General features: G+C 29.2%; 1 protein-coding gene across 2 annotated transcripts in view; it reads right to left on the minus strand.

The window, feature by feature from the left end:
• The window catches only part of LOC126735623 (uncharacterized), a 29,265-nt gene extending 11,854 nt beyond the window's left edge, over nt 1–17,411 (minus strand). For both annotated transcript variants that reach the window (XM_050439680.1, XM_050439681.1), the window contains exons 1-3: nt 17,244–17,411; nt 2,948–3,369; nt 172–785 (exon numbers count right to left, since the gene is read on the minus strand). In XM_050439680.1, coding sequence (XP_050295637.1) covers nt 172–785; nt 2,948–3,369; nt 17,244–17,269 — 1,062 coding nt within the window. In that variant the 5' untranslated portion in view covers nt 17,270–17,411. The remainder of the gene's footprint in view (nt 1–171; nt 786–2,947; nt 3,370–17,243) is intronic.
• Between the last annotated feature and the right edge of the window lie 457 nt (nt 17,412–17,868).

Below are 17,868 nucleotides of genomic sequence, written 5' to 3' on the forward strand. Positions count from 1 at the left end.
TCTAAATTTATTTTTACTATAAAAGTGACATAATACCCAACAAACTAAGTAATTCATTTTGAATTCATTACAACAATACATTTTTCAACAATACAATATTTTTATATTTCTACTACTACTTACCAATTTGAATACTTTAACAAATAATTTTTAGCTTATACTTATACTTACAGCAGATTCAAGATGATCTGGATCAATGTGTAAGATTTTATGTAAAACTAGTGCTTCATCCTCCGAAGCATTTTGTCTTATCCCAGCTAATAATATTTTTCCATCTGCCTTTGTGACGGTGCCAAAGAATAAAGGCATAAAAGTAAAAGACTCATTAAACGATTGGTTTTTATCTATGTATCCAATCATATTACTTATTTGAGCTTCTGTATTATTATTTTTAATTAACTTGTCTTGGCGCTTACGTCTGACTTTTCTGTTTTTCTTTTTTTGTTGTTTTTTCTTCTTCTTCTTCCTTTTATGTTTATTTTTTTTCCTTTTTTTCGTAGTTTTTCTTTTTTTAAGAAGTTTCAGCTCCCTCTTCTTTCTTTGCAGATAAGTTCTTAAGCACTTTTGCATGTCAGGTCGGTCAAGTTTATCGACTTTTTCATAATTAGGAATTACAGACTTAACAACGTATTTTATTGGCAATGATTCAAAGTTTTTATGTTCGAGAAGCCTATTAATGACGGCACTTTCGAATAAAGGAATGGCAAAAAGGTCATCGTCATAGTTACATTTTTCATGTGTATCTTTCGTGCTCCCAGAAACTTGAAAATTATCAAATTTACTTTCTAAAAGGCAAAAGTCACTAAATAATATAAGATAAAATTATGTTAGGATTATTTTTGAAAAAGAATTAATTGTTACATACATTAATACTTTAACAATGTTAAGCAAAAGTAAATAATAATATAAAAATTATGAAAACTTTAAACTCATAAGAATTTGAAATTCCCCAAAAATATTCTCTTCTTTTTTTAAGTTGAAAACAAAAATTTTATACATTATATTATAGTTCACTGAAAGATGGTCTTTTGACTGAAATTAAACCCTAATTATCTGTTTGATCATAAAAAGTCCCAAAATTATCATATTTGTGGTCACAGCCAGATTAAAAATTTAATATTGACTCCCGTTGCAAAAAATTAAATAGGTACGATTAATGGCAAAAAATGTGAATTTGTGTGTATATACAGTGCATCCCAAAAGATATGTCTAAATTCATTTGATATTCAGGGGTGTGTTCGAAAAAAAAACGCTCGGGCCCGTCGATTTTTATTTCAAGTTGCGCATTTTTGTACGTGAAGTTTGTATATACAGGGTTGCTCAAAAATAAATTACGACCATCAACTTAATTTTTTCAAATGAAAGCACCTTTTAATATTTCATCTTTTAATTTCACGTGGAATTCTACGTATGTTTCATGCATCATGTCCTATACCTAAAGTCAATAGTTATCGAAAAAAAAAGACGACCAAACATTATTATTGAAGTTCACCTTACGAGTCACCTTATCTCTGAAAATTTTTATACAGAGCAAAATTCCACTCATTCGTGTTTTTTTATTGTTGGCTGGATCAACTAAACACCCAGTACCCTCAAGAACTAAATGTCTACAAACAAACCTCTAAAATAAAAATGAGTACTATTTTTGTAGGGACTTCGGAATTAGAGTTTCTGGCAAAACCGTAAATCGTCATGGTAAAGAGAAGTTTATAAAATAAAAAATTGAAAATTAAAAAAAAACTAAGTTTTCTACAATTTATCTTTCAGGAGTGAAGTTGTACAACTAACAGGAATAAAATTAGTAGGCGCCGTTATCAAAGTAAAAAAAAAATATTTTTATTTAGTCTTTTTTTATGACGTTGGAGTTTAAACTTAATAATAAATTTAATAATTTTTTTAATGAAAAAGAAACCTTCTTGTATGTTCTGCCTGTCGTAAGACGCGACTAAAAGATCAACCCAGGCCACCTAAAATTTAAATAAAGAAGGAAGCCTCAAAGAAGAGACGCTGCCTGGGAATCGCCAGGGCATATCTGGAGTCGGCACTGGACATGACAATATGCGAACCGTCGGTGGCTGGATGCTGAGAAGGAGGACCCCTATTATGCAAGGAGTCACAACTTCATCTCAATCCTAAGAACCTTATGAACGTTATACACTAAGAAGGATCCCACCTGTTAAAGGTGCTATGCAGAAAGTTAAACCAGAACTCATCCTAGCAGGAATATCAAGACAACGCTTGATATGAACAAAGTCTATGAATAAATTAATAGTGCACATTGCCTATAAGGTAACAACTTTGTGATAGATGACTTTCTGCAGGCAGCAATTACAGACTAAGTTCTGTAAATCCTCCATACATAAATATAATAGCACAGAGAATCGCTGATCAGTACTGTATTAGTTTTAGATAGTAAATAAGCTGAAGTCCTTATCAAGATCGACAAAAAAGAAAGTAGTCGGTGCAGAATAGTTACAGAATTTAAACAGGCAATGAGAGTCTTTGACGGCACAAACTCTTCAGAAAGACCCGCGCCTCCTAGAGTAAACTCCTCTCGCTAATTAGCTTGGTGCTTCTTAAAATTACTAATAAGTCTATATAACTATATTTTAAGCCGCATAACATTGCAATAATCGGCAGTATGACTACTGCTAATATTAGCATGTTAGGAGTTAATTGATCGGAGGAATAAAAACTCGGAAAATAAAAAAGTAGAGTTTTTCATTGTATTTTCATAGAATTTAGTAATTTATTAACTACACTAAAATAAAGTTTACTTTTTGTAACTTTTCATAGTGTTTTACTTACAATATATTAAAAATTAAATAAAATCGTTAAAATAAGAAATAAAATCGATGTGTGAAGAGCATTTGTCTATGCTATATAAGATAGTGTAAAGGATTTTACTATTTTGGATCAGCAAATTATAATATAATACTATAAATACCTTCGTTATGATTTAGCATTTGCTCCCGATTATTTTGTTGGTTCTTGTGATAAATTTTAAGTCTCAATGTTCTCTGTGGAATTTTTACTACCTTTGCTGTCTGCTTAATATCAAGTGGATAGAATCTGTCTGGACTATCTACCTTACGGCCCCCTATATTTATCACCTTTTCGTTTAATGCACTTTCATCTATAGATCTATCGTATGAACGTTGCTTTTTTGAACTAAACTGTCTTTCACTATTTTCCTTGCTTATAGAATATCTTGGAGAAAGATCATTGGCTTTCTCAAATCGTTGCTCCTTTTGTTGGCCTTCTGTGATATCAGCAAAATCAGCAACGTCGTCAAATACTTCATGGCTTCCATTATTTTCTACACTGCTACTATTGTTAACTACTTGGATAAACGATAGAAACAATAATCTGTAAAATAAAATTAATAGTTTTAGATATTAGTATTATAATTTTTAACTGTTATGACTTAAAAGTCTAAATTATATGTTCAAGTAATTATATTCACGCTTAGTTTGTCACTTCAATGATATTCTGCATATTTTAAAAAATTTATGTCAAAAACTTATTCTACGACGGGAAATCTATTCATTTTTAAAAAATGTATTTTTGCTATTTTACACGGATATTTTTACTGATTTTTATCTTTAAGGAATCTCCCCCGACCAAAGCATAAAAGTGGTTAACTGACAGATTTAACTTAAATGTAGTTAACTTAAAACTAAAAGTCTTAAGCTTTGTACATACGATCTATATCTAGTTTAAATACTTACTAAAGTTCAAAGTTACCTCGTATGTACAAGAAAGATATATCCTAATACAATCCCTAACTCGCCCTCTAAAAAAACATGACGTTATAACAATGCATTAATAAAGAACTTAAATTCAAGGGGCTGGTGTGGTTAGTTACAATAAAACAGTCAATTCAACTTGTTAATTCAGAAAGTTGGTAATATGGAAAAATAGTAAATCGCCAAAAAGTTTGTGTTTGTTGTGTTGTTCATAAAACTACGGACCAGCTTCCTCCCCTGGGATTAACCTTGTGCAGCGCTGAACCGCCATAAAGTATGTCAGCCGTTTTGTGTAAAATTAGAGAACCAGTTGCATTATTATGAGTCCCTTGGTTGAATGGTCTCTAACATTTGAAGTTATTCTGACAGAATTTGAAATTCTGCTGCTCCAAGTTGACTAAATGACGTGACAATATCATAAAATGAGTACAAATTATTGTTAAATCAATTTTCGCTATATCTTCTTCTACACTATTCTATAGGTGCTACTTTAAATTATAATTATAACGCTTTAAGATCTCTCATGACACTTAATAATTATCCATCTTCCATCTTAATAATTTACACCCGAAAAATAATAATGAAACACAATATCTTTCTGAAAATACAAAATCAACTTTGAAATATTTGATGCATTCTGAGGAAACAAGAAAAATAACCAGTTTTTCAGAACAATAATCAAATAATGTATTTATTCTCGTAAAGCAAAAAGTAATTCATAATTTATGTAATTATAATAATTTAATAATTTAAGTAGATAAAATAAAAATAAATAATGAATAAAAACTATGAATAAAAAACTGTGTAAAAATGTCCCCGGCACATTGATAAAACATTTAAAGTTAATTAAAACTCTGATTTACCAAATTATTCATTTTATTTACAAAAGCTAAACCGAGGTCTTAAACAAATTGTTTCTCAATTTCTATAAAAGCCACTTTCTGTTTTTCTTCCTTTTACTTTTTCAAGGAAATCTTTAATCAATTTATTAATTTTATGTTCTTCAAGTAATAATAACATATGATTCAGTGACTTCAAGTAATAATAAGTCAGGACACTTATACAGTGTGACAATTCAAAAACTTGAAATAGCCATATATTAGAGGCAAAAAACTAAATAAAAAAATGCTAAAAATAGTTTCTATAAAACTAGGTGGGAACAAAAACAAACATATTATCCCACGCTTATCTGCAACCCTTTGGACAAAATAATATATAAAGTCCAGTGCAACGATATATTAGAATGGTCACCCGTCAAAACACCAGCATTCCACCTGCCAAACAATGTCATCCACCTGCTATTTACATTGTTTGACAAGTAAAGTAAATAAAACCTTGTGCAGCGCTGAACCGCCATAAAGTATGTCAGCCGTTTTGTGTAAAATTAGAGAACCAGTTGCATTATTATGAGTCCCTTGGTTGAATGGTCTCTAACATTTGAAGTTATTCTGACAGAATTTGAAATTCTGCTGCTCCAAGTTGACTAAATGACGTGACAATATCATAAAATGAGTACAAATTATTGTTAAATCAATTTTCGCTATATCTTCTTCTACACTATTCTATAGGTGCTACTTTAAATTATAATTATAACGCTTTAAGATCTCTCATGACACTTAATAATTATCCATCTTCCATCTTAATAATTTACACCCGAAAAATAATAATGAAACACAATATCTTTCTGAAAATACAAAATCAACTTTGAAATATTTGATGCATTCTGAGGAAACAAGAAAAATAACCAGTTTTTCAGAACAATAATCAAATAATGTATTTATTCTCGTAAAGCAAAAAGTAATTCATAATTTATGTAATTATAATAATTTAATAATTTAAGTAGATAAAATAAAAATAAATAATGAATAAAAACTATGAATAAAAAACTGTGTAAAAATGTCCCCGGCACATTGATAAAACATTTAAAGTTAATTAAAACTCTGATTTACCAAATTATTCATTTTATTTACAAAAGCTAAACCGAGGTCTTAAACAAATTGTTTCTCAATTTCTATAAAAGCCACTTTCTGTTTTTCTTCCTTTTACTTTTTCAAGGAAATCTTTAATCAATTTATTAATTTTATGTTCTTCAAGTAATAATAACATATGATTCAGTGACTTCAAGTAATAATAAGTCAGGACACTTATACAGTGTGACAATTCAAAAACTTGAAATAGCCATATATTAGAGGCAAAAAACTAAATAAAAAAATGCTAAAAATAGTTTCTATAAAACTAGGTGGGAACAAAAACAAACATATTATCCCACGCTTATCTGTAACCCTTTGGACAAAATAATATATAAAGTCCAGTGCAACGATATATTAGAATGGTCACCCGTCAAAACACCAGCATTCCACCTGCCAAACAATGTCATCCACCTGCTATTTACATTGTTTGACAAGTAAAATGCTGGTGTTTTGACGGGTGACCATTCTAATATATCGTTGCACTGGACTTTACCCCTACAAACTTAAATTGAAAAGGTCGAATGATACATCAGCTTGAAACTCTTGAAAAATGCTTTTCAATGATACCATAGAAAACCACATTTCCGAAAACTATTCTTTATTTATCAAGAAAAACAATAAATAAAAACACAATTTTGGTATGTTTATTCTTATTTAATTAAAAGTTGAAAACGATTTTCGTTATTTTGAAGACAATAATTAAGCCTACTTTCAAATTCTTGTCATACATTTAGAAAAGTCAAGAGGGTCCGGAGATCTAGGGGGCTACTTAATAAGACTTCTTCTTTCAGTTTAGTGGTTACGATAATGACCATCCAACCATTGTCTAAGGGGAGCTACATAATAAGGATGTTCTCCATCCTGTTGATATTATAGTAAGCATTCTTCTAAAATAAATTTCCCTGTATGTCTCTCTGAATTTCTAAACCCCGCACTATTAGTGTATCAATAGACCTCTGTAGCATCTCAGGATGCATATTGCCATTTAAATTTCCGGGTATAAATATTGGGACGATATTATCATCTACCAATATACCAGCCCAAAGATTAATTTTCTGAGGGTACTGGCTATGCACTTCTCTCTAAGTACGTGTGGGTTCTCGTCTTTTCAGTAATGGTAATTTTACTTATTAACATGTCTAGTTAAATAAAAGATATACTCATTACTGAAACAAATATTTTTGAGTCGAGGTTCTGCCGTAATTCTATATTTCGTTATTTCACAAAACGGAATTCTTCTCCAGGATGTCGTCACTAGGTTCTTGCAGTATTTACAGTTTATAGCGATATAACTTATGAAATATAAGTACCTTTCTTATTGATTTATGCCAGTATATTTGTAGCCATCATTATGAACATTTAGTTAAATAATAATAAAAATATCAAAAATGTGTTTTCATTTATTGTTTTTCTTGATAAACAGAGAAGAATTTTTCTAAAATGTAATTTTCTATGGTATTGTTAGAAAGCATTTTCAAGAGCTTCAAGATGATATATCACTTGATCATGCCTTTCTATTTAAGATTATAGAGATATCACATCCTATTCAAGGGGTTGTAGATAAGGGTGAGATAGAAGGAGGAGATAGGAAAAGTTTTATAGGAACTGTTTTCAGTGTTTCTTTATTCAGTTTTTCTTTCACAATATATCGCCATTTTAAGTATGTAAATTGTCACGCTGTATACAATTTCCTTTATAATAGTGACCTTATTTTTTTCTAATGGCCGTCATATTGGTGTTTTTAAATTTGAAATATCCGTTTTGATTACCTGTTCAACAGTGTATACACTTGCATTTCCACCACGTAATTTCGGTAAGAGCTCCGTGAACAAAAGTGAGAATGGTATATAATTTTATAGGGGTGATATCAAATACTTATTGGTAATACAAGATAACTCATTGAAAAGGTAATTCGAAAATCTATTTAAGACTCCAAATGGCCAACATGGCAGCGACAAGGAAAAACAAAGTTGATGATGGCTCGATGAACGTTGATTTTGAATTTTAAAGTTAAAGGTGTCATCGTATAGGGTAGAAAGAATTGTCAGTATAATGTATTATTTTATTAAATAGTTTTATTATATATTTTTAAATACCGCCAAAAAAATTTAAATCGTTTTTTAAGTTTTTTTTTAAGTATTTTGTACATTCTGTATAACCGTGATACGGGTCTTTAAACAACATTTTTGTTTTTTTTTGCTTCTAACTTTTTCTAGTTTTAAGTATAGTTGTAACAATAGGTAATTAAGGAATTGCCTGTATCACATGTTAAAATATGGCTATTTTCCATCTTTTATCGAGTGCTATTAATACCCTCACTCAAAACCCTTCAATTTTTTTGTTTTTAATTTTATTTCAATTTAAGTTAGACGTATTTATTATTTTTTTTATATTTTTTATCCAAAAAAGTAGTACTTTATAGATGTCATTACGCTAAACTGTTTTTGAGATATTGGCTGCTTTACAAACTCGAATTGTCAAGAATCACATGATAATACATACGGGTTACTTTTTGCCAAAAATTATTGACTAAAAAGTTGTATTACCATAGATATAAATTTTTATGACATATACTATTTGTTCTTTATATTTACGTGAAACCTTATATCTTATTTATATCTTAAAATTTGTCCCACATATTTTTTTGTATATAGATTTCTAGTAAATTCAGTGCACCAGGATTTTTATTTCATAACTTCTAACTAACTCTTGAACACAGAATGAGGAAAACAATAATGTTTGTTGTTGGAATTATAATTTGTATTAAACTTTTTTGGTAATTTTATAATAAATAAATAACAGCTTTTATATATTTTCTTTATTTATTTATTTTTGTCTCAAAAAAAGGTTTTGGAAGTAATTAATTATTTGTTAATAAGTATTAATCAGTCGTCATTTGACCATATAAATGACACCATTAAAGCTTAAATGAATTGTTCCTGGGATTGCCGCTTGACGGCGGCACTACTCGGTACACGAAACTGGACGGTAATCGATAGTCCACCAGGTACATTTTAAAACACAGTATTTGGATTCTAAAATCACGATTCGATACGATGACTCGATATGAGTGATTCTAAATAAAATTTTCAATCGTGAGTGTCTTGCGGATTGCCTAGTTTTTAACGATTTGTCGACGACACGCTTGGGTCTATCGTATGCTCCAGACGATATAGCTTCTTTCTTATTTAATACGTGCCTAATATGTCTGCATCCTTTTTAAAACGTATTTGTTTCATTAATTGTTTACCAATAGTCATACCAGGTTTTCATTTATATCAAGAAGCTCTCTTAAACACAACAACTATAATAACTTATAAACACAATAACTTATAATAGATCTAATTCGACCCTATTTTTCAAAACCTTCTGTTAGTAATAGAGGCAGAGGAAGTAGAGTTACCGTTGAATGGACAGTTTTAGAATGTCAAGATTTTATACCACAGATTGTTACCGAAGAAGCATTGGACAAGATTTTAAATTTGAAATTAGCGAAACTACTGAAAGTCGTTGGATCCATAAAACTGCTGAAATTATTGACAATCACCTTGTTGACCGATTCATTAATTTTCCAATTATAAGAGATGAGAGACAAATTAAAAAATTAACATTTATGGAGAAATCCAATTTCCCTGGTATTATATATAAGTTCTATTGATTGCACCCATATTGCCATATTAAAACCAAAAGTGGATGAACACAAGTTTTTGTGATTTTCCATCAATTAAATTATTATTTCCCAATGGGTAATGGTGATTTTAAATATTTAAAGAAGAGAATTTTTATTTTAAAGAAATAATATAGGTACATAATAAAAAAACACGGAGGCGAAAAAAATTAACAAAATAAATGAAAATTCTCAGTGTTAATCAATAGAAAAAACAATTGACGTTTCCATCTGTCAAATATTAGGGAAAATAACAAATATATACCAAGAAACCTAAATCAAATCTACTACATCTACATCCTATTCTAAAGCAAAATTGCACAAAATTTAGCACTAGGAGTAATGGATATATCAAAAAGCTTGTCAAGCAATTACTCTATCCGAAAATATTGAATTCAAATAGCGTTAATCGGGGTAGGCAGGATAAGAAATGTGCAATTAATGCATTAAAAAAAATTATCGGTAAAAACGTATCACCTTATAGTCTATGTATTAATTAAGGCTTCACATATTTAACAGCAAATGCCTTATTGGAGAAAAATGGGAATAAAATGTTTATTTAGTGTCAGAAACTTCACTCCTCGGGAAGGGACGAAAACAAAGAAATTAATCAAAATCACAAATAGTTTTATCAAGTACATACTTATTATGAATCATAATAGTAACTAAAACTTTCACTGTCATTTATTAAAGCATTACGATATTTTAGTTATCTATTTAACTATGAACACTAAGTAATTTACAAAATAAAAATATATAAAATTATCAGATTTTAGAAAAATAAGTATTTATTTCTAAAACGTGGTCACTTAGGTATAGAAATATATTATATTAAATTAAAGGTATTTTAACTGTCTTTTAAAATAAAATATAATATAGAGGGTTTCATTTAAAAAAATTACTTTTTGCTATTTTATTAAATAAAGAATTTCAATTTAATTTTCAATAACCCTATATATTGATGATTAAATTAGGCTATAGAAAGTAAATCAAGATGGTCTCTTAAAGTAATGTTTAAAATTTGTAAAAATATTCCTTTTTAGAAATATATAAAATATCAAGTTCAGAACTGAAGACTTAAATAGATAAAATCAAAATATAAAGGCTGTGGCATCTAAGGACTAAGAAGAATAAAGTCAAAGAAAAAAAAAATTAAATTAAACTAAATACTATATCTAACAGAACACAGACACACTGACAGAATATATGAACGTCACTTTATTTTCTGCTAAATATTAAGTTAATTCGTAACATTTTTCAATAAAATCAAAAGTATAATTTAATTTCGCAGGCATTTAAAAAATGGCCCAAAAGCCTTCACTACATTAGGAATAAAGTAATTAGGTAATATGTAAAGGCCGTTACGTAACTTTATACTTTACCTATTTGTCTACTAAACAAATTGAATGCATGACTTCAATGGTACCATTGATATTAAGTTCACAACTTTATTAAAGGAAAATAAAAGACTTAGAAATAACTATAAATACAGGCCTTTATAAAACTACTAAAAACTATATTAATTCTACATTAAATTAAAAAAAATTGAATCAAATACACACTAGTAAAATGTTTTATATTCCTACAAATAATAATTTCCGTTTAAGAAATTGTGTATATTTAAATTGAAATCATTATTTGACCTCGCCATCATTATATTGTTTAAAAATGCATAATTTGAGTCAAATGTAATACGGGCCTGAAAACGTGAAACTGAAAATAACGTTAAAACGCTACGTTAAAAACGTAGCAAACTTACAGAAAAAGATTTGCTGGATGCCTAAAATTACTTTAAAATATGATGTGAGGTCTACTACTATATTATAAATTACCTTGAAGTACGCCAATAATTAATTAATATATAATTCAATAAAAATACATATATTTCTTAATTTTTACTAAACATCTCATATAGTTTTAGGCATGTATCAGTCCCTTATCTGAAATATTTTAAAAAAAATTAAGCCGAAAAGTGCAACGGTGTCCAGATAAAACGATAAGTGCAAAACCTCTAAAAAGTAATTTTCGTGGGCCTGGGAAGTGGAGCTTCAATGTCGAATAACAGAAAATTACAATAATTACAATTCGAAAAAATTCAAGAGATTTCTCAACAACTACTTATACAATATAATAGTAAGTCACTCATAAAAATAAAAAGATTACAGTTTTTGATATCAGTAGGTAAATTGTTTATTTTGAGTTGAGCAATTGGGTCGTATCACATCGGTTGATCACGATCGGTTTGCATAATTTCTTGTATTATATTTATGTACATCTGAAAAAACAAAACTCTTTACATATGTATTCCAGCAGCATTTCATGGTTCAATTAAAAAATAAATAAGTAGACATTATACTTAATTTTTTGGCTTACAGACATCATTCCTGGGATACTTAACATGAATAAAACATGTGTGTAAGGATTACAACTTAAGATTAGTGTCTTTGCTCTATTCAGCATTTTTTCAAGTCGATCAATCCTGTATCGGTTTCTTAACTATTCTGGTTAAGAACCCATTTAAATATTTTGAAAACTTTCTTGTTACATAATCTGGATGTGTATGAACGCTTAAATTGAAATCTAAAATTGTGCTTAAGTATTTAACTGCATTTTCATACAAAATGTTTTCCCCATTTCCAGTAATCCGGATATTGCCAACATTTAAAGAATTCACTCTAAATCCATCACTTTTTACCAAAAATACAAAATTTTGATTGTTTTGCATTTAAACTTAATTTATTGTCGGAGAGCCAAGAGAATAAATCATTTTGTCCAATGTTCATGGCCTGTTATATCTGAAGAACATCGTTGCTCACTACATGCAACATTACGTCATCTGCAAATATAGCTACTTTAGACTTTGAGTTACATGTACCATATCATTAATATATAACAAAAATAGTAAAGGGCCTAAAACTGTTCCTTGTAGCACAGCATGTTTAATATTAATGCTTTCAGACATACGATTTTTATATCTAACACATTTTGACTCCTATCAGCTTCTATAGACTGGCACGGTATTAATAGGTCGGAATGCATTACCTCATTTGGTATTTTATACTTTCGGAACAGGAACAACAGTAGATAGTTGTCATGACTCTAATTATTAATATTTATTAACATGTAAAAATCACCAACATCATGACACAGAGAGAGAGCAAGTCACATCACGCAGATCCCGCTTTGAAATACCAGTCTTCCCTCCACCAACACTTTTTAGGTCTTTAAGTATTTCTTTCATTCTTGCCATGGAAATTTTATTAAATTTTGTCATTAAATTATTTGGACCAAAGATTCTTATAAAATCAGTTATCCCATTAATCGCTTAATGAATACCTTCAATAATACGTTCAATACTATTTACAAAATATATATTGAAGCTCTGTGCAAGGTCAGTCTCCTAAATTATTTCATTTCGCATATTTTGATTCTTTTCTGGTCAAAGAGAATCTTCAAATTTCTTCATATTTTTTTTTGTAAAGCCGGTCCCTTTGCTGCATTTGTACAGTTATATTTGGTGTTCTCCATTTTCTATCGATGTATTTTTGCTTTTGAACGATTTTAACCCTTGTACATATATTGTCAAACATTTTTTGAATATCCGCAACACAACTATTAGCAAATTATGTTAACGTCTGTAAATTTTTATTGCAATTTATTGTAAGCAGTTTCTGTATCATGATTATGGTAAGTGAAAATTCCATTTCATCAAAACTTAGCTTCATGCGTGCATAAAACATTTGCCAAAAAAAGGGGTTCTTGTACCAGTTTTCTTAGTAACCAACGACAGTAGATGACTCGAGCGAGATAGTCTGCTGGAGCAAGAGCTTTTACCCTTTGGATGTGATATGAATACAGGAGTTGAGTATGAAGACTCAACCACACAGAATGGCGACTCACATTTTCTCGCGCTGAAACTCTCCTTACAGATATTCTCGAATCTTCCTCTACATGTATTAAATTGCGCTCCTCAATATTAGGTGTACATTCGTGCTACAGTCTTGGATTCTTAATTCAAATGAACCTGTATCTCTGAGGCGCTCATGAATTCTCACAAATATCCGATGAGAAGGTGCCTTGCGATTTGGATATTTGTGAACATACAAGCATTTAGCCAAAAGACCGTTTTCGTTCGCTCTTCCATAAATAAAATGCACATCTGACAGGTCACGCGCAGTGTATTCCATAATTTGACAAATTTTACGTTTACGCATACTTTAACAACAATAAATTGACAAAAAGATTTGTGAGCCAGAATATTTTTTTGCTTACGAATAAAATAAATAAAATGATAAGACCGTATGCATATCTTGAATAAATAAAATAAGTATGCATTGAATAACCAACCGATTTAAAAAATAATCATGTCAAATTATTGGGAAAAAGAAACCGTAATTCAAAAGTGGTTGTTCCCAATAATGTGCTATTAAAAAAAGGAAATGCCAAAATTAATAGTTTGGACATTTTAAATAGGCGTGTAAACGATTTAAGTCATAAAATGCAATGAAAACTATTTTTCCATGATTACTTTAATTAAAACTTTTAACGCATTCATGGCACCCTATTTTAAAATTGAAAAAAATGATTTTTTCTATGAGTATAAAATAAAAAGTACTAAATAGAGTATCATTGTTTTCAGAATATCATTTTCTATCGAAATACGTAATAATATACCAAGTGTCCCATTTAAAATAAGAAAGCTAGTGTCTCTTCCTGTTAAACCGGGTGATGGAAAAAAACATTTTTTAATTGACTTCTATTAAAGACGAAAATATTTTAATTATTCAAACAGATTCAAAATACCGAGCGAATTTATTAGGCGTAAATATTAAATATATAAAAATTGTAGGTAAGTATTTGAAAAAAAAATTGTAAAAATAAACAAGGTATGATATTTAAAATTGCAAAATAAACGTAGTTTTCAGTTAAAGCAAATGTGAACAACTGAATATGTCAGAAAATACGCATTTATCTTACATACCTATGTACACATGTACACATGTGCATACCAAACTTCATTTGTTTTGTAGAAGTAAAGATATCAGTATTCCATATTATGTAATACTATAAATAATAATTTTGAGCAATACAAATTCTAATTAAATTATACTTATACAAATTCTTATTAAACTGTAAATTAAGTATACGTTTACAAAAATATATTTTAATACTATTTTGTATAAAATATATAAATAAACCTTTCATAATTTTGGATTCAAAGAAAAAAAGGTGTTCAATTCATATTATAACTTCTACTAATATTAGTATATTGGCAAAGACTAAAATATTTTAATTTTTCAAACGGCTTTTTTGTTTTTATTTTATTGACATATGTACAGGGTCTTTCCCCATATATTGACCCCCCCCTACAGGGGTAATGCGAAAAGTTAAAAAAAAAATTAATACAAAACTTTTGGGGTTTTACTTTAAATTTTTGAATCCGATGTCAACATTTTTTTTTTCGTTTAGAAACTTCAAATTTTGACAGATGATCAGTTTTTTCTTATGGGAAACCGTGGATATGACTTCATAGTTAAAAAGAGCCAAATTTTCTGATTTCAAATATATATAGTTTATTTATGTTTTATTAAACCGTTTCGGAAATATCGGGCTCCAAACTTTAAAAAAAATATATATATTGAAGATCTTGGTAGGCGCTGCATTGTTATTGTTTGACATTTATTAAAAAACAAATCATTCAGATGACATAGTCATTTCTTGTTTGTTGACCCATAAATGTTAAAAAATGCCGTACAGTGATGAAGAAAAATGTGACATCGTCCGTATATTTTATAAAAATAATAATAACGCAAATGCCGGCAGAGAGGAATATCGTCGAACCTTTCCTTTACGTGCCATTCCGGTAACAAATACGTTTAAAAATATAGAACGAGCATTTTGCATCAGGAAAACTTTACGAAGAAAACGTCGGACAGTTCTTGTCGATCCAGAAGAAGAATTACATATTTTGCTATATTTCGAAGGTAGGTAAGTTTTTACTAATTTTTAAATACATTTAGATCTACGCCATCATGTTCGGGCCTTTGTCTCCCTCAAATTGCCCATCAAAAATGTTGAATTTCTTTTTAGAACACCCAAATCATTCCATAGAAGATGCCAGAATATACTTTGATCGATCGGGCAAAAAAATTTATTCAACTTTAGAAAAGTATACATATTTTGCTTATCGACTATAACCTGTTCAAACGTTAAGTATAGAGCAAAGAAATAAACGGGTGGAATTTTGTCAAGAGATGCTAGTGCTAAAAGAAGAAGATAATAACTTTTTTTAAAAAATTTTGTGGACCGACGAGTGCACCTTTACAACCGCGGGCATTTACAATCGAAAAAATTTTCGCTTTTGGTCAAGAACAAACCCCCGAATAACAAGGAAAATTAAGTTTCAAGGGCGGTAATCTCTACATGTATGGTATGGAATTTTAAATGACCAGGTCAAAGGATCTATTTTTTATAACGGCAACTTGACGGGAGAGAGATACCTAGAGATGCTTACTTATCAAATTGAAGCTAAACTTGAAGATCTACCCTTAAGGCAATACGAGCAAATAGTTTGGCATCAAGATGGTGGTGATGGTGTCCCATAATGTGTTACCTATTTTGAGATTTTTATATCAAAGATATAACCTGTGGATTGGATGAACTGGGCCAATTCGTTGGCCACCAAACAGTCTAGACCTGACACCTCTTGATTCATTTCTGTGGGGTTACCTGCAAAATAAAGTTTACGAACAGAGAACTGAAAATGTCGAGGAGCTCCGCAGAAAAATTATTACCGCGATAGATGATATCAGTCAAAATCATAGACAATTTATAAGGAATACAATACACAAAATTGAGCAGGATTATATAAACTGTATTGATAATGGTGGTGGTCATATAGAGCAGTTATAGTTATAATTACGTCTAAATTAAAGTTTAACAATTGTAAAAATAATGTATCCTTGTCAACAAAAAGATGCTAAATATCACATTAGTAATAATAAATCTTCTGTTTTTATTGTTTCTACACAATTTATTTATCTTAAAAAAAAAAACGCCAAACAATAACAATGCAGCGCTTACCAAGATCTTCAATGTATTATTTTTTTAAAGTTTGGAGCCCGATATTTCCGAAACGGTTTAATAAAACATAGTTAAACTATATATATTTGAAATCAGAAAATTCGGCTCTTTTTAACTATGAAGTCATATACAGGGTGTTCCATAAGAAAAAACTGATCATCTGTCAAAATTTGACGTTTCTAAACGAAAAAAAAAAATTTACATCGGATTCAAAAATTTAAAGTAAAACTCCAAAAGTTTTGTATTAAATTTTTTTTTTAACTTTTCGCATTTCCTCTGTAGGGGGAGGTCAATATATGGGGAAAGACCCTGTACATGTGTAACATACGTATGTACTTTTTGTATTGTAATATGTACCTTAAAACTAATTATGTTTCCGTTTCATGATATAAGTAATTTTTTTCTTTTTTAATACTTCCATCGAAAATAGTTCTTTTTTAAAAACTTTAATATAAATAAATAATAAGTATATGTAAATAATAATATTTAAGCAGAGTAAATGTTAACACATCTAAATGTTCTGAATGTATTTTTTACTTGCAGAATATTTTAGTTTTAGAAAAATGTAAATCAATAATTAATAGTACTTGAGCCTTATAGCATTTTCTATATATTTTTTTTTCAATTTTTAAGATGCACGTTTAGATGAAATACTAAATGTTTGTTCAATAATTATTTGGCAATAAGTATTCTATACGATTATCTAACTGGCTACTTTAATATCTGTTAAAATTAATATTTATTTAAATAAATTAAAATCTAAAAAGCACTTACGTCAATTTTAAAATATATAACTGCATTAAATCCTGACATTAAATCGGTATCAGGATGCGGCGTCTTCCGTCGTAAATGAATATATCCATGTAAAAATTATAATATATTGATAAATTGTAAAATTTTTATTTGATGTCACCAAATTGACATTTATGTGACGCAATCATATTTGCACCAGGTATAGAATTAATAATTATAGTTTAGGTGAAGTTACTTGGTCAAGCTCCAAAATTGAGAATGTACAAAATACAATCAACATACATTATATACGCATTAAAATAAATAAAATACATTAAGATATTCGAGTCTTTCCACGGCCCGTTCAACAATCAATATTTGTAATAAAGATAGGTAATTTCGGCGCGGATAACGGGAAACAGACGAAGATACGAGATTCTCTCCGTGCTGCTGGGATTGAATTTGTGGACGGGCCGGGAAGATTGGCCAGTCAAGCAGAAATAGGCTCGCGCGCTCAAAAATAGAAAATGCAGTTATTTTATACGTTTTATTATTGTTATTTTAAATTTTTCTTCAAATAAACGAATATAAGTAAAATATTAACTTGTGTTGCGTTCTATTATTTATAAACGTAATTTTTTACTAGATATTATATATTATACGACGT

This window comes from Anthonomus grandis, chromosome 4 (genome assembly GCF_022605725.1).
Source record: "Anthonomus grandis grandis chromosome 4, icAntGran1.3, whole genome shotgun sequence".
Classification (NCBI taxonomy): Eukaryota; Metazoa; Arthropoda; class Insecta; order Coleoptera; family Curculionidae; genus Anthonomus; species Anthonomus grandis.